The sequence below is a fragment of the Hemiscyllium ocellatum genome, chromosome 39 (assembly GCF_020745735.1).
Source record: "Hemiscyllium ocellatum isolate sHemOce1 chromosome 39, sHemOce1.pat.X.cur, whole genome shotgun sequence".
Lineage (NCBI taxonomy): Eukaryota > Metazoa > Chordata > Chondrichthyes > Orectolobiformes > Hemiscylliidae > Hemiscyllium > Hemiscyllium ocellatum.
The window spans coordinates 74447-93106 of NC_083439.1; the positions used below are offsets into that span (position 1 = coordinate 74447).

General features: G+C 44.0%; 1 protein-coding gene across 2 annotated transcripts in view; it reads left to right on the forward strand.

Moving 5' to 3' along the window:
• Positions 1–18660, forward strand: part of cilp (cartilage intermediate layer protein, nucleotide pyrophosphohydrolase) — a 64248-nt gene that overhangs the window by 25926 nt on the left and 19662 nt on the right. The window contains exons 4-6 of one of the 2 annotated variants that reach the window (XM_060852898.1): positions 6312–6494; positions 11675–11740; positions 15861–16175. In XM_060852898.1, the coding sequence (XP_060708881.1) occupies positions 6312–6494; positions 11675–11740; positions 15861–16175 (564 nt within the window). The remainder of the gene's footprint in view (positions 1–6311; positions 6495–11674; positions 11741–15860; positions 16176–18660) is intronic. The other variant, XM_060852900.1, reaches the window with a different exon arrangement.

Here is an 18660-nt window from a genome sequence, read left to right on the forward strand (position 1 = left end):
AGGTGAATATTTTGGGAAATTAATTCAAATCCCGCCATGACACCTGGAGAAACTCAGTAGGTCTGGCAGCACCAGATCGAGAAACAGCTGATATTTCCAGTCCAATATGATTCCTCCACTTCTCCTCAATTGCAATGAAAGGTGATGGGTTTTATTGAGCTGGGTAGAATAGGGGTGGTGTCATGTCTTAACACCACTGCCTACTCACCACCAGGGACTACATCAGAGCAGGAAGATCCATGTCAGATTCCTTGCACAACTGTCAAACGAGGCCTTTAAATGGCCAACTACCATTCATCTAAGGACCTCAGTCTACAGCAGCAAGTTTTTTTTCATATCATGGGAGGTGAACTTCACAGGCAAAGCTGATAATTATCATCAATTCCTAACTGACCTTGACTGAGGACAGTTAAGAGTCAACTGATGTGTAAGAACGCAAGATCACTGGAGCAACCTTATCGTGCCATCATGGATCTGTATATCATAGTGCATAAATAACTGTGGGTGGAGTTAGAATAATCCAGAAGCAGACTGCAGCATTCTCATTGGAAGACACACTGAGATGACATGGTCATGAACACACAAAAAAGCTAGATTTGTCTTTACTTGATTCAGCTATATATTCAGAGCCTGGTGTATTGATAATTACTGCATACAATAGTATTTAGTGTTAACATATAAGAAATGTTTATTATCTTCGAGACTAAGCTTGAAGACAGTTGCTTTCTCCTTGACCAATCTGGAAAGAACCCAAACTCATGTGGCATCAAATCATATAATGAACCATCAACCATATTTGCTGTGGGCCTGGAGTCACATATAAATCAGATCAGGTAAGGATGGCAGATTTAATGCTCAACAGGATATTGATGGACCTGAGAGAATTTTTACAATGCAAGACAATCAGACACAAGAACAGAAATCAGATCATTCAGCCCATTTGAGTCTGCTCCTTCATTCAATCATGGCTGATAAGTTTCTCAACCCCGTTCTCCCGTGTTCTCTCTGTAACCCTTGATCCCCTTGATACTCAAGAACATATCTATCCCAGTCTTAAATATAACCTGGCCTCCACAGCCATGTGTGGCAATAAAGTTCATAGGTACACCACTCTCTGGCTGAAGAGATTTCTCCTTCTCTCCATTCTAAAAGATCACCCCTTTACTCTAAGGCAGCGCCCTCTGGTCTTAATCTCTCCTACCAATGGAAACATTACCCCAGCATCCACTCTGTCCAGGCCATTCAGTATTCTCTATTTTTCAATTAGATCCACCCTCGTTCTTCTAAACTCCATTGAGTATAGACCCAGAGTCCTCAAACATTCCTCATGTTGAGTTTTTCATTCCTGGGACCATTCCCGTGAGCACCCTCTGAACCTGCTCCAAGGCCAGTACATCCTTCCTGAGATATGGGGCCCAAAACTGCGCACAATACTCCAAATGTCGTCTGACCAAAGTCTTCTCCTCCCTCAGAAGTACATCCCTGCTTTTATATTTAAATCCTCTCAAGATAAATGCCATCATTGCATTTTCCTCCCTAACTACTGACTCAACCCTTCATGTTTACCTTGAAAGAATCCTGGTCTAGAACCCTCCAATCTTTTTGCACCTTAGACTACTGAATTTTCTCCCCATTTGGAAAATAGTCCATGCCTTTATTCTTCCTACCAAAGTGCATGACCTCACATTTTCCCATGTTGTTCTCCATCTGCCTCTTTGTCCAATCACCTAACCTGCCTGATCCTTCTACAGCCTCCCCGCCTTCTCAATGCTACCTGTCCCTCCACCTGAATTTGTATCATCTGTGAATGTAGCCAGAATGCCCTGAGTTCCTTCATCTAGATTGTTAATGCATAAAGTGAAAAGTTGTGGTCCTAACATTGAGCCTTGCAGAACACTGCTTGTCACCGGCTGCCATCTTAAAAAGGACCTTTTCATTCCTACTCTCTGCTTTCTGCCAGACAGTCCAGCATCTATCCACGCTAGCACCTTGACCCTGACACAATGGGCCCTTATCTTTACTCAGTAGCTTCCTGTGTGGCACTTTGTCAAAGGCCTTTTTGAAGTCCAGGTAGATAACATTCATTGGTTCTCCTTGGTCTAACCTGCTCATTTCTTCCTCAAAGAATTCTAACAGATTTGTCAGGCATGATCTCCCCTTGATGAAACTACACTGGCTTTGCCCTATTTTATCATGCTCTTCCAAGTATTCAGAACTCTCATCATTCACAATGCATTCCAGGATCTCAGCCATGACCAAGGTTAGGCTAATTGATCTTTAATTTCCCATCTTTTGCCTTTCGTCTCTCCAGATTCACTGTCATTGAGAACTGCTGGCCTTATAGGCCCTTGATCCCAGGAAAGGCCTGATGATGCCAATTTAAGAGCCCGAGTGGCATTAAATTCCAACAGACTTTCCTGGAGAATATAAAGTGGATCTTTTGTCAGATCTCCAGCCTCATGATATGAGGAGCCAACCGAAGGCACCAGATAGATTAGATTACTTAGTGTGGAAACAGGCCCTTCGGCCCAACAAGTCCACACCGACCCGCCGAAGCGCAACCCACCCACACCCATACCCCTACATTTACCCCTTACCTAACACTACGGGCAATTTAGCATGGCCAATTCACCTAACCCGCACATCTTTGGACTGTGGGAGGAAACCGGAGCACCCAGAGGAAACCCACGCAGACACGGGGAGAACGTGCAAACTCCACACAGTTAGTCGCCTGAGGCTGGAAATGAACCTGGGTCTCAGGCGCTGTGAGGCAGCAGTGCTAACCACTGTGCTACCGTGCCGCCCTTTGCGGATACTGCAAAGGTTGCAGGCCCTGATAAGATTCCCACATTATAAATGAAGAGGTGTGCTCCAGAACTTGCTGTTCCTCGATTCCAATATGTCTACAACTCTGGCATCTACCTGATAGTTTGGAAAATTGCTCAGGTGCACTCCACGCCAAAATCAGGAAAAATCCAACCTGGCCAATTGCAGACCCAGTCTACTCTCTATCATCAGTAAGGTGATGGAAGGTGTCATCAGCAATTGAATCTCTTGTCAAGAGGAAGAAGGCTTATGTTAGGATGAGCTGTGAAGACTCAGTTAGGGCACTTGAATCTTTATGTCGTCATAGTCTACAGGAATAGTGCCAGAAGACTGGAGGATAGCAAATGTTGTTTTTATTCAAAAAGGGGAGTAGAAACAACCCTGGTAATTATAGACCAATGAATCATCTGTTGTGGATAAAGTATTGGAAAGGGTTATAAGAGAGATGATTATAAATCCTATGAAGGAATAAGTTGATTATAGATAGTCAACACTGTTTTGTGAAGGTAAGGTTGTGCCTCACAAACCTTATTGAATTTCTTTGAGAAGGTAACCAAACAGGTGGATGAGGGTAAAGTGGTTGATGTGTGTATATGGATTTCAGTAAGGTGTTTGATAAGGTTCCCCACGGTAGACTATTTCAGAAAATAGAGGCATGGGATTGAGGGTGATTTAGTGGTTTGGATCAGAAATTGGCTCGCTGAAAAAAGACAGGGTGGTGGTTGATTGAAAATGTTTATCCTTGAGTTCAGTTACTAGTGGTGTACCACCAGGATCTGTTTTAGGGCCACTTCTGTTGGTCATTTTTATAAATGACCTGAATGAGGATGTAGAAGGATGGGTTAGTAAATTTGCGGATGACATTAAAGTCGGTGGAGTTGTGAATAGTACTGAAGGTTGTTGCAGGTTAGAGGGACATAGATAAGCTGCAGAACTGGGCTAAGCAGTGGCAAATGGAGTTTAATGCGGAAAAGTGAGGTGATTCACTTTGGAAGGAGTAACATGAATACAGAGTACTAGGCTAATGGTAGTGTAGATGAGCATAGAGATCTGTGTCCATTGCAATAGCTCCCTGAAGGTTGCCACTTAGGTTGATAGGTTGTTAAGAAGGTATACAGTGTGTTGCTCTTATTGGTAGATGGATTGAGTTTCAGAGCTATGAGGTAATGTTGCAGCTGTACAGAACTCTGGTGTGACCACTGTTGAAGTATTGCATACAGTTCTGGTTGCTGCATTAAAGGAAGGACCTGGTGCAGAGGAGACTTGCTGTGATGTTGACTGGTATGAAGAGACTGTCTTCTGAGGGACTTGAGGCTGTTTTTATTAGAGAAGAGGGTTGAGAGGTGACTTAATTGAGACCTACAAGATGATCAGAGGATTAGATAGGGTGGATGGTGAGATCCTTTTTCCTCATATGGTGATGACTAGCATGAGGGGACATGGCCTTAAATTGAGGGGTGATAGGTAATGGACAGATGTTAGAGGTAGTTTCTTTCCTCCATAGTAATGGCATGGAAAGCCCTGCCTGCAATTATAGTGGACTTGAAAACTTTAAGGGTATTTAAATGGTCATTGGATAAACATAACAGATGAAAATGGAAGAGTGTAGGTCAGATGGGCTTCAGATTGGTTTCACAGGTCTGCGCAACATCAAGGGTGGAAGGGCTTGCACTATGTTCTAAATCACCTTCTCACTCCCCAATTCCTGTTCTCCATTGACGAGGCACAAGTCAAGAGTGTAATGGAATACTCCCTACCCGGCTATATTAATGCAGCTCCAAAAACACTGAAGGAGCTTGACACCATCCAGGACAAAGCAGCCCACAAGATATGCAGCATATCTACTCCCTTCACCACTAACACTCAGTAACAGGAGTATGTACCCTCTACAAGATCCACTGCAGGAATCTACCAAAGATCTTTAGACAGCACCTTCCAAACTCATGATCACTTTCATCTGGAAGGACAAGAACAGCAAATACATAGGGACACCACCACCTGTAAGTTCCCCTCCAAGCCACTCCCCAAACTGACTTGGAAATGCATCATCATTCTTATCATATCACTGGATCAAAATCCTGGAATTCTCTCCTTAACAGCAATGTGGGTCTAAGTATATTCTCAAGGGACAATTGGGACCGGCAATAAATGCTGGCCCAGCCAGTGACATGCACATGGCATGAATGATTTAAAAAAAAGCTATTTAGACTGGACTGTTTCATGGAATGCTGGTACCTATTCAATGAGCTGAATGACCTCCTTCTCTTGTGTAAATGTCTCCCAGACCCCATCATCCTATATCACAGGTGATCTTGTTTTCTAAACGATGTACTGTCTCCCTTCAGCATGTTCAGCAGGCACTCAATGACATCCTTGATTCTCCACATCAGGCATGTAACACACTGTCCAGGTGTTATGTTTATCACTGGAGAAACTTCTATATATTTCCCTTACAATTGAATCCCTGATTACTTTTGCTCTCTCTGTTTTTTGCACCCCTCCGTGCTCCCATAGAGCTGAACTATTCACTCCAGGTCCCATGGACTTGGTTCTCACTGAATTAACCTGAAACACTGTCTCTCACAGTAATCTCCAAAATGGAAAATCTGTTAGAGAGAGACATGGCCCCAGAGGATTCTTCTACTAGCTGCTTGTCATTTTACTCACTTTTTTTTCTTGCCTGTGTACCCTTTATCTGTGGCGTGACCACTTCACTGCACATGTTCGCCACCAAGACCACAGCCGTGCAGATGCTGCTCCAGATGCAAAACCTGGATTTAACTGCTCTAGTTGGATGCATTGCACAGGAAGAATATTCCATGCCCTGCTTACTTGTCTTTAAATGACTCCCAATATGTTTACCTCCTCTAGCTTCATGAATATTCAATGGATACTAAACACCTTACCTTACTCTTATACATTCACTTCTACTCTAACTAAAGACTAAGTGCAAGTGTTCAGTAACCAGTCACCTTGTGAATTTCCTGTGATGTTACCCTTAGGTATATTTTCAGTCTCAGCCCAGTTACTGTTTGGGGTCTGTTTTTTGTTTCTGCTGGACTTCTCCTTGACTTCAGGTATGTGAAGCCCCTGACCTCCTGTGGATTTCTATCCTGTCATTGGTCAGGTGACATTTGGCCCTAGCCTGCTCTGCTAATCTTCTCTCCCTGACTGTTATTGATCGACTTCTATCACTGGATGGCTTCCTGCTGTTAAGTTTCAACACCTGTTGTAATCCAAAAGTCAGCTTTTTAAAAGTTCACATTTCTGATTTTAAGTATGTTGTTTGTTTTATTCTGTGGCTTTCTAATTATTTATTTTATTAAAATCCGAGGTGGTTGGTAATTTATTGAGAAGAGAATGATTCACAGTGTTGGCAGAAATAAGGCAAAAGTGAATCACTTTAATTTAAAACTGTGAAATAACATAATTTAATGTTGCAGGACAACGATCATAACTAATCAATTGTTTGATCTTTACCTCAGGTTCGATTGTTTCTCAGAGTTTCTGGTCTCAGTGGTCAGACTGGGGGTCTTGCACAGCAGCCTGTGAGGAGACAGGAGTACAGTTACGTCATCGCACCTGCTCCACCGACAACCAGAACAAGGAGCAACTGTGTCCAGGTCCTGTGGAGGAGGGCAGGATATGCAAAGGCACAGCTTGTATACGTATGTTCAAATAACATCTTTAATGACCCAAATGTGACGGCCTGTAGAGAGGGCCAATATTGGCTAGTTAGTTACAGTACAAATCTTCCCAGCACGTTGGGAATAATATAGGATAATTTTTCAATTCTCAACCATGAAAGACCATCTAAACTGATTAACTTCCAGGGTCACAGCCGATTCTTGCCATGGTCTCTTATATTTACAACTGAGCAGATCAAACAGTAACAGTACCATAGAGATGGAACTCCTGATGCATGTATAGCATAGTTTACTGGATCAATATGTTGAATAACCAAATACAGGACAGGACAGACTAGATTGGGTATTGTGTAATCAGAAAGGAACAATTGGGAATCTAGCTGTGTGAGGCCCCATCTGAAAATGTGACTATAATATAATAGAATTCTTCATTTAAGGTGAAGTGTGTCATGATTGATTCTGAGACGAAGGTTGTGAATCTAAGTAAAAGAAACTAGAATGAAATGAGGCACCAGCTTGCTATGTTCAATCAGGGAGTGCTACTTAAAGGGTTGATTGTGAATAGGCAAGGCAAATATTTAAAGATGAACCGCAACAATTCCTCATTCCACTCTGCAACAAAACTAAAACTGTAAAGCTGGCCTAATCCTGGCTAACATTAACATTTTAGTTAATCACATAACACCAGGTTATAGTCCAACAGATTTATTTTGAAGCACTAGCTTTGAGTGCTGCACTTTCATCAGGTAGTTGTGGAGAATAAGATCATAAGACACAGAATTTTTAACAACATTACAGTGTCATGCAGCTGAAATATGTTGAACAAACCTAGGTTAAGTCTTTCATATTTTTGGATGGGTCTGCTGGTTTCAGTTCTTTTAATCTAAAGATCCTAGAACTACTTTTAAATCACATTCTCAATATAACTTAAGGTTTTATAACAAAAGGTGCCATCTCTGCTCAGACAACACGTTAAAGGTGTGAGGTCAGAGTTTGTCTGTATCCCAATCTTGAGTCAGACTGGTTCTATTTCCAAAGTGGAATTTATAAAACATTATATGGATTGACTGCCTGCATCAACTGCCTGTAATTTATGCATTTTATTAGCAAAGTAGAATGTATATGCAAATAGCCAAGTTTGGTACCCATGAGGATGGCCTGAACCAGGACTTTGGGTGCATGTTACACTAAAGGTGACCCCACTGCACCATTCTCTCTCGCTCTCGCTTTCGCTCTCGCTCTCTCTCTCTCGCTCTCTCTCTCTCGCTCTCTCTCTCTCGCTCTCTCTCTCGCGCTCTCTCTCTCTCCCGCGCTCTCTCTCTCGCGCTCTCTCTCTCTCTCTCTCGCGCTCTCTCTCTCGTTCTCTCTCTCTCTCGCGCTCTCTCTCGTGCTCTCGCGCTCTCTCTCGCGCTCTCTCTCTCGTGCTCTTGTGCTCTCGCGCGCGCGCTCTCTCTCTCTCTCATGCTCTCTCTCTCGCGCGCGCTCTCTCTCTCTCATGCTCTCTCTCTCTCGCGCGCGCTCTCTCTCTGTCTTTCTCTTTCTCTCTCGCGTGCGCTCTCTCTCTCTCTCGTGCGCGCTCTCTCTCTCGCGCTCTCTCTCTCGTTCTCTCTCTCTCGCGCTCTCTCTCGTGCTCTCGCGCTCTCTCTCGCGCTCTCTCTCTCGTGCTCTTGTGCTCTCGCGCGCGCGCTCTCTCTCTCTCTCATGCTCTCTCTCTCGCGCTCTCGCGCGCGCTCTCTCTCTCTCATGCTCTCTCTCTCTCGCGCTCTCGCGCGCGCGCTCTCTCTCTCTCGCGCGCTCTCTCTCTGTCTTTCTCTTTCTCTCTCGCGTGCGCTCTCTCTCTCTCTCGTGCGCGCTCTCTCTCTCTCGTGCTCTCTCTCTCTCACGCTCTCTCGCTCTCTCTCTCTCGCTCTCTCTCTCTCGCGCTCTCTCTCGCTCTCTCTCTCTCTCTCTCCGAGAGAGAGAGAGAGCGCGAGAGAGAGAAAGAGAAAGAGAGAGCGCAAGAGAGAGAAAGAGAAAGAGAGAGAGAGAGAGCACGCGCGCGTGCGCGGAGAGAGAGAGCGCGCGAGAGAGAGAGAGAGCGCGAGAGAGAGAAAGAGAAAGAGAGAGCGCGAGAGAGAGAGAGCGCGCGCGCGTGCGCGGAGAGAGAGAGCACGCGAGAGAGAGAGAGCGCGCGCCTCTCTTTCTCTCTCGCGCTCTCTCTTTCTCTCTCTCGCGCTCTCTCTTTCTCTTTCTCTCTCTCGCGCTCTTTCTCTCTCTCACGCTCTCTCTCTCTCGCTCTCTCTCTCGCGCGCTCTCTCTCTCTCTCTCACGCACACTCTCTCTCGCTCTCTCTCTCTCGCTCACATACACCCACTCTTACATACACTCTTACTCTCGCAGATCTCTCTCATACATGAACTCTCTCTGCCCACACTCACACCCACACACACCTTCTCACAGGCTTCTATCCCAATGCAACCACACACCTACTTTACCAAGCTTGCACACATGTAGCACACATTCTTTTGCGTGCATTCACTCACACACTCGGACGCGCACACTCACACTGTCTTTCTCTCCTGCATGTGCACGTAAAGTTTTTATAGGGTGAATTTGTATTTGTGGAATTATATTCGCAGTTACATTCTGCTTTACTTAAAAAGCACACCACCTACAGGCAGTCACATAATATTTTATAAATTCCACTTTGGAAATAGAATCAGCCTGACTCAAGATTGGGATACAGACAAACTCTGACCTCACATCTTTAATGTATTGTCTGAGCTGAGGTGGCACCTTTTTGTTATAAAACCTTAAGTTACCTTGAGAATGTGATTTAAAATAAATTCTGGGATGTGCATATTAAAGAATCAAAACCAGCAGACCCATTTCAGAAGATGAAAGACTTAATCTAGGTTTGTTCAATATCATTTCAGCGACATGACATCATTATCCTTTTGCTATAAATTCTGTCATAAGGTTGAAAAATTACAAAGACCTACAGAGCACTTGCCTTTATCAATCAAGATCTACATAAATAAGCATTGGGAGGGTTATGTTAGAAATAAATAGAACTTTGATTTGGCCACTAGAGTACAGTGCACAGTTCTGGTCACAAACTATAAGAAGGATGTGATTGCATTGTGTGGTGGGGCCTGGGGCAGGGAGGGGAGAGGTGTAAGTGAAAAGGAGATTCATCAGGATGTTGCCCAGGATGCAGCATCTCTCTATGAAGAAAGGCTGGATAATTTCTGTTTGTTTTCTTTAGAGCAAAGAATGCTGAGAGGATCCTGACTGACATAAGATTTAAGGGGCATAGACTGGGTGAATTCAAAGTAGCTGTTCCCATTAGTCTAAAGGTCAAGAACAAGGAGCCAGCACAATGGGTCAGTGATTAGCACTGCTGCATCACAGAGCCAGGGACTCTGGTTCAGTTCCACCGTCAGGCGACTGTCTGTCTGTGTGGAGTTTGTACATTCTCAGTGTCTGTGCAGGTTTCCTCCAGTGCTCTGGTTAAGTGAACTGGCCGTGCTGAATTATCCATAGTGTTCAGGGATGTAGAGCTTAAGTGCATTAATCAGAGGACATGTAGGATAATGGGTCTGGGTGGGATACTCCTCAAAGGGGTGGTGCGGACATATTGGACCGAAGGGCCTGTTTCCACACTGTAGGAATACTAATTCTAAGGAGACATAATTTTAAGGTGAAAGACAAGAGGTTTAGAATGTGGTGGGGGTATGGAATGCACTGCCAAATAGGGTAGAGAAGTTGGGAAACCTTGCAACCTTTAAAAAGTATATGGATGAGCACTTAATGTGATTAGTATTCAAGACTATATAGGCCAAGTCCTGCAAAGGGGGATTAGTGTAGATTGGTTGGTGAAGACTTGATGGGCTGAAAGGGCATGTTCTGTGCTGTATGACTCTGATTAGCTAAGAATGTTTTGTAGAAGACTCTCCGATTGTGGTCCTGTCTTGTATTGTCTATCCAGAAATACAAATCAAGAATTCTAATGAGAAACATTCCTCCTGCTCTGAGTGTTGAAGTAGTCCATGTCTACATGCAGCAAGACCTGGACATCATCGAGGGCAGGGCAGATAAGTGGCAAGAAGCATACACACCAAACATATGCCAGGCAATGACCAACTTCAAGAGAGTCTCTATCTACCTGACCTTGATGGTCAATGACTTAACCATCAGTGAATCATTCATTATCAACATTCTGGGCATTGTCATTGAACAAATCGCATGTCAATGGCCACCAGATGATTCATTATCTGGGCAGCTAGGAATGATAAACTGTACAATCATCAGGAAATATTCCTGTTTTCAATGGAGAGATGGTTACTGATGAAGCAGCAGTAGATGGTTGAGCCTAGTACTCTTCAGAAGTCCTGCAGTAACGTGCTGGTGTTAGGATGATTGGCCTCTAACAACCATAATCAATGTCTTGCTGGTAGTGGAAAATTTTCCAAAAACAAAAGATGCTGAAAATCTGAAATAAAACAGAAAATGCTGGAAATGTTTAATATTTGGATGTGTGGCTTTATTCCCAATTCCATGCCCTTGGGATGAAGGAAGATTAGTCCAGGAGAGCACAGGGTCAATAATTGTCTTCAGGCTTGGGTGCCTTTATAAAACTGTTTATCGCCTACTAAGACTACATGCTACAATAAACATATCTAATCCATGAACTCTGCTGCCTAATGCAAGTCTGTCTACTCCACATGCTTCTCTGCATGCATTGCCAACATTCACTTGGCTAGACTTCATGCTCCTGACTAGTTCTTCATGGGTGTTTTCCACCTTGAATTCCACCCAGATTGTTATTTATGCCCACTGAGCTGTGCAACATCATTGCAGTTTGCACCAGAGATGTAAAGATGGAAGCACAGTGGCAGCATCAGTGGAGGGAACTGGAGTTAATGTTTCAGTGACCTTTCTCCACAACTCAGTACATGGACTGATCTGATGAAATGCCTCAGATCTGATAAGTTAAACTGTATTGGATATTTATGTAAAAATGGGAGATAAACTAGAAAATGGGGTTGGAAGTAATGGTTGAATATAATTTTGTTATGCTGACCCACAGTAAATTGGTCACTTCAGCCATTACTCATTGCTAACAATACACAGGATTGTTTCCCCTTTTACTGTAATTACTAGACTTTTTATTACTTTGTGATGAGTGATTTTTTTTCTTATTTGTATTCTGCTCACAGCAACTCCTGCAACCTCCAGCAAGTCACTAAAGATTCCAAGGGAAAGTAAGGAGGAGCAGCAGCCTGGTAATATCTGATTCACTCTAATGCAGGCTTTAAATAAATCTCAATCCCTAAATTTTAACTTGTAATGTTATTTTGAGGTGAAGGTTGCTTGTGGTCTGGCCTTAATCATGGGTGAGATTAATTGCTCTCTATTACAAAAACTTGTACCTGGTGGTCTCCTGTATACCAATGGCAATAGAGAGAGGTTGGTAGGGGATGGGATTGTTGGAGGGAGCTGAGAGATCTTGGGAAGAGCGTGTCACAACATAGAGATACCTTTCCCCATGGCCCTGGGTTTTGGAACTTCTGCAGATCCCAGTCAGTGTTCTTGAGTCCATAAACACTCTAGCCTGGAGCATGCCTGCAGGAACCAGTGACTGGCTGTTGCATTAGAGATGATTTGGTGGTGCCAGTGTTGGACTGGGGTGGACACAGTTAAAAATCACACAACACCAGGTTATGGTCCAACAGGTTTATTTGGAAGCATTAGCTTTTGAAGTTCTGCTTCTCCTTCAGGTGGTTGTGGAACAGAACCATAAGACACGAATTTATAGCAAAAGGGTTACAGTGTTATGGAGCTGTAATGGTATATTAAACAAATTTAGATTAAGTCAGTCATCGTTTAGAAAGGGATATGTTAGTTTCAGTTCTTTAATATGTAAAATGCCAGGATTCCATTTAAGTTACATTCTCAAGAAAGCTTTAACTTTTCTAACAATAGGTGCTGTGTCCACTCAGACAATGCATTAAAGGTGAGGTTAGAGTCTATTCACATTCCAATGTTGTAACAGACTGATTCTATTTCTAAAGTGGGGCTTAAAGAATCTTACTTGGACTTTTGCAGTTTTTGAGCAAAATAAAATGTAATTCTGCAAATACAAATTCACCCCATAAATCTGTGCGTGCTGGAGAGACCGAGTTAGTGTGTGCATGTAGGTGTGAGGGCATGTGAAAGTGTTTGTAAGTTTGGTCAAATGTGATGTGGTATAGGTCTGAGTTTGTATGTATGAGGGGAGGGGGTGTAGGGGGAGGGGGTGTATGTGGGAGTCTAATATAGAATAGAATCCCTACAGTGTGGAAACAAGCCATTCGGTCTTAAAGTCTACACTGACCCTGCAAAGAGTAGGTCACCTGTAGTGTGACATGAATCCAAGGTTCCAGTTGAGGCCATCCCCATGGGTACCAAACTTGGCTATCAGCCTTTGCTCAGCCACTTTGTGTTGTTATCAATTAGACAAAAGTGAGGACTACAGATGCTGAAGATTATTTCCTGAAACAGCGTTTTTTTTTTGTTTTGTTTTTTTCCCTGCTCCTCCGATGCCGCCTGACCTGCTGTGCTTTTCCAGCACCACTCTAATCTTGACTCTGCGTTGTTGCCGTCCTTAAGTCCACCTTGGAGGATGGTCACCCAAAGGTCCGAGGCCTGATGTCCCTGAAGGCTGGACAGTTTGCTGTGATTAATGGTCTGTAACAGAATCTGCCCAGTCTTCAGTATAATATCAACCACAATACCACGCAATCCCTGTCACAGTAGCCAGTGCAAGACGTGTCAGTGTCGACATGGATACCACCATTACACATGGGGACACCTCCCACCATATACGCAGCATGTACTCATGTGACTCGGCCAACATTGTTTATCTCATACGCTGCAGGCAAGGATGCCCCGAGGTATGGCACACTGAGGAAACCGAGCAGATGCTATGACAACTGATGAATGAACACTGCACAACAATCGCCAGGCAGGAGTGTTCCCTCGCAGTCGGGAAATATTTCAGTGTTCAGGACATTCGACCTCTGACCTTCAGGTGACCATCCCCCAAGTTGGACTTTGGGATAAGCAACAATGCAAAGTGACCAAGCAGAGATTGAAAGCCAAGTTCAGTACATATGGCGATAGCCTCAAAAAGACTTTGGGTTCATGTCACACTACAGATGACCCCACTGCACTATATTCGCTCACGCGCTCTCGCGCTCTCACCCACTCACACTATTGCAGACCCTCTCTCCTATGCAAGCCCTATCTCATATGTGCACACATGCACCCCTGCACTCACACCCACACCCACGCACACACCCTCTCGCAGGCTTATACCCCATCACACTCCCACTCATACTTGACCAAGCTTACACACACTCTTTCACATGTCCTCACACCCACATGCACACACTCTGTCTCCCCTGCACATGTACACATATAGTATATGGGGTGAATTTATATTTGCAGACTTAAATTTTATTTTGCTCAAAACTGCATAAATCCAAGTAAGATTCTGTAAATCAAATTTTAGAAAGAGCCTGTGTCAACACTGGGACATGGACAGACTTTAACCTCACACTTTAATGTATTGTCTGAACTGAGATGGCATCTATTGTTTAGTAAAGTTAAAGCTGTAAGTATAGACCTATCCGGCAGGGAGGTAGTTGTCAAGAGAGAGGGAGCCATGGTTTATTAAAGGAGTTGAAGCCTTCTTCAAGAGGAAGAATGTAGCTTACGTGAAGGTGAGGCATGAAAGCTCAGTTAGGGGGCTTGACAGTTACATTAGCCAGAAAAGATCTAAAGTGAGGGCTAAAAAGAGCCATGAGAGGACATGAGAAGTTGGTGGATAGGAGCAAAGAAAACCCTAAGGCCTTCTATAGGTACATCAGGAATAAAAGAATCCCTAGAGTAAGAATAGGACCAATTAAAGATAAAGTGGAACATTGTGTGTGGCATCTGAAGACATAGGGGAAGCACTTAATGAATACTCTTCATCAGTAATTCGCCTTGGAAAAGGGCAATGTTAATGAGAATATGAAGATACAGGTTACAAGATTAGATGGGATGGAGGTTGACAATGAGGAGGTTTTAGCAATTTTGGAAGATCTGAAAATAGATAAGACCCTTGGGCTGGATGTGATTTATCCTCTGATTCTCTGGGAAGCCAGGGAGGAGATTGCAGAGCTTTGACTTTGATCTTTATGTGATCATTGTTGACGGGAGTAGTGCCAGAAGACTGAAGGATAGCAAATGCTGTTCCCTTCTTTAAGAAGGGGAGTCAGGACAACCCTTAATTATAGGCCGTTGAGCTTTACTTTGGTTGTAGGTAAGGTGTTGGAAAAGGTTACAAGAGATAGGATTTTTAATCATCTGGAAAGGGTAAGATAGGGTCGACAGTGAGGGCCTTTTTTCCTTGGATGGTAAAGGTTAACACTAGGGGACATAGCTTTAAATTGAGGGGTGATAGTTTTAGGACAGATATTAGTGGTAGTTTCTTTACTCAGAATAGGAGGGGGTGGAATGGCCTGCCTGCAACAGTAGTAGACTCGCCAACATTAGGGCATTTAAATGGGCATTGGACATATGGATAATAATGGAGTGGTGTAGGTTAGATGAGCATCAGATTAATTTTACAGGTCAACGCAACATCGAGGACTGAAAGGCCTGTGCTGCACTAACATTCTGTGTTCTATCTTGAGAATGTAACTTAAAAGGAGTTCTGGGATTTACAAATTAAAGAACTGAAACTCTCATATCTCATTCTAAAAGATGAAAGACTTAAACAAATTTAGATTAATATATCATTACAGTTCCATGACACTGTAACCCTTTTTTGCTATAAATTCTGTGTCTAATGATGTTATACTACACAACCACCTGATGAAGGAGCAGCACTTCAAAAGCTAGTGTTTCCAAACAAACCTACTGGACTATAACCTGGTGTTATAGCATATTTTTAGCATTAAAGAGAGGCTGACTCTCCGATATTGCATCTGTTAGGTCTGCACCATATGGCCTCAATGCATTTGTTGTGTAGTCAGGCTCCCATGCATGTTAAAGGGAACTTTTTTACTGTCTGTTTTACTGTCAGAATGGAACAATTGCTGTGGCATTGCCATATTTCTCTAGTCCTGAGGGAATATTGACTGAGTATAGAATTATTTCTTTATCTTTAACCCAGTAAACAATGTAACTGACTTCCTTTTATTGAAATGAATGAATTTGGAGATCTAATGGGAATCTCCTCATTGTTTTTGGCAGCGTATCAGACTCCGCTGTTGAAAATATGAAAAGTTGCAAATTGTTTTGAATGTGCTGATCATTTTGTATTGAAACAACTCCGTATCAATGAAAAATATCAAGTATTAAACTGTGTTGCAGGTTGTAAACTGAGATGTACAATGGGTCGTGTAAATGCAGAGTGCAGTCGATGCATGTGCGAAGAACATCTACTCCACGGTTCTGTACATCTTCAAGATGGCGCTCCAGCCTCCCAGGCAACTGTCCAGCTGTGGGGAGACTCTGACCAAATCCTGACAGTCTGTGATGAAAAGGGAAAGTTCAGGATTCCTGGTCTTTGTCCTGATGGCAAAACTGTGTTAAAAGTTATGAAGCCACATTATGGAACTGTGCTTCATACACTGAGCATAAACAACAGCAAAATATCTACCATTGAAGTGAAACTCAAGAGATCTGGTAAATTATTTCTCAAAATAGAAATTGTTCAAATTGCGCTGTACCTCATTAATCACAAAACAGTGAAATGTATTCCACATTGGGTCTAAATCTTCCAATCTGGATCAGACTCTGTATTTCTGGAGGGCAGTTTTATCACATTGGGTCAAAGTAGTCATCCAGTAAAAAGTGAGGTCTGCAGATGCTGGAGATCAGAGCTGAAAATGTGTTGCTGGTTAAAGCACAGCAGGTCAGGCAGCATCCAAGGAACAGGAAATTCGATGTTTCGGGTCTGATGAAGGGCTCTGGCCTGAAACGTCGAATTTCCTGTTCCCTGGATGCTGCCTGACCTGCTGTGCTTTAACCAGCAACACATTTTCAGCTCAAAGTAGTCATCCCACTGGGATCCCACAATGAGGTCTGTATAATGAATAATGAAAGCAGCAAAAGGTCTGGCCTTAATCCTGGATGAAATTAATTGCTTTCTACATCTCAACCTTATACCTGGCAGCCTCCTGTACTCCACTGGCACAATAGAGAGAGGGTGGTGGGGGAGGGGATTGGTGGAGAGAGCTGACAAAATGTTACAGAAATTGCTGGAAAAGTTCAGCAGGTCTGGCAGCCTCTGAAGAGAAATCAGAGTTAACATTTCAATCCAGTGACCCTTCCTCAGATAGATGAAAAAAAGTTAGTTTTATGCAGAAGATAGGGTAGAAGGAAGGAGGATAGATGGAGATAAGTCCAAGGATAGAGAAGAACAGTTGGACAGATAAAGGAGTGGATAACAATTGGCCTAGAAGAAAGAATAACTATTAATGGGTCAGTAAGTGCCTAATACGGAGTTGTGTATAATAGCAGACCACGTGATAACAAGTAAAAAATGAGGTCTGCAGATGCTGGAGATCACAGCTGCAAATGTGTTGCTGGTCAAAGCACAGCAGGCCAGGCAGCATCTCAGGAATAGAGAATTCGACGTTTCGAGCATAAGCCCTTCATCAGGAATAAGAGAGAGAGAGCCAAGCAGGCTAAGATAAAAGGTAGGGAGGAGGGACTAGGGGGAGGGGCGATGGAGGTGGGATAGGTGGAAGGAGGTCAAGGTGAGGGTGATAGGCCGGAGTGGGGTGGGGGCGGAGAGGTCAGGAAGAGGATTGCAGGTTAGGAGGGCGGTGCTGAGTTGAGGGAACCGACTGAGACAAGGTGGGGGGAGGGGAAATGAGGAAGCTGGAGAAATCTGAATTCATACCTTGTGGTTGGAGGGTTCCCAGGCGGAAGATGAGGCGCTCCTCCTCCAGCCGTCGTGTAGTTGTGTTCTGCCGGTGGAGGAGTCCAAGGACCTGCATGTCCTCGGTGGAGTGGGAGGGGGAGTTAAAGTGTTGAGCCACGGGGTGATTGGGTTGGTTGGTTCGGGCGGCCCAGAGGTGTTCTCTGAAGCGTTCCGCAAGTAAGCGGCCTGTCTCACCAATATAGAGGAGGCCACATCGGGTGCAGCGGATGCAATAGATGATGTGTGTGGAGGTACAGGTGAACTTGTGGCGGATATGGAAGGATCCCTTGGGGCCTTGGAGGGAAGTGAGTGTGGAGGTGTGGGCGCAAGTTTTACATTTCCTGCGATTGCAGGGGAAGGTGCCGGGGGTGGAGGTTGGGTTGGTGGGGGGTGTGGATCTGACAAGGGAGTCACGAAGGGAGTGGTCCTTGCGGAACGCTGATAGGGGAGGGGAGGGAAATATATCCTTGGTGGTGGGGTCCGTTTGGAGGTGGCGGAAATGGCGGCGGATGATACGTTGTATGCGCAGGTTGGTGGGGTGGTAGGTGAGAACCAGTGGGGTTCTGTCTTGGTGGCGGTTGGAGGAGCGGGGCTCAAGGGCGGAGGAGCGGGAAGTGGAGGAGATGCGGTGGAGAGATAACAAGACCTGGTATGTGAGGTTGGGGTAAGGACATAAGAGAAGGTTCTTCTCGCCCTTAGATTTTGTTGGATTTGATATTGAGAGCAGGGGATTGGTAAGTTCCCAAGTGGAGAAAGTTATCTTCTTGCCCTTCTGTGTGAATCCAAGTCTCACTCTCAGTGATATACCCATTGATAAAGACACAGTGCAACAGACACCCTTTTTTTACAGCAATGGTTATTGTATCCCAAGAACTAAATGCAGTTTAAAACTCTCAAACTCTTTTAACAGCTGCTGAGAGAAAATAAGTATGTAAGTGACTGAGGGCATAGGGTGGCAGATTGATGGTGAGAGGGTAAGGTGGATGGAAGATTATAGTTCGGAAAAACAACAAACTAAGGTAGTTTAATGGTGAGGAGAAAAATACAAACAATGTTGTTGGGAGGTGTATAGCATCCTTATCCTGATTGAGAATTGAGTGGTGTTTTACCTACTTAGGACCAGAGTAAGAGATATCGAAATGTTGTACATAGAACATAGAGCATAGAAAAATACAGCACAGAACAGGCCCTTTGGCCCACGATGTTGTGCCGAGGTTTACTCCTAATGTAAAATATAATAAC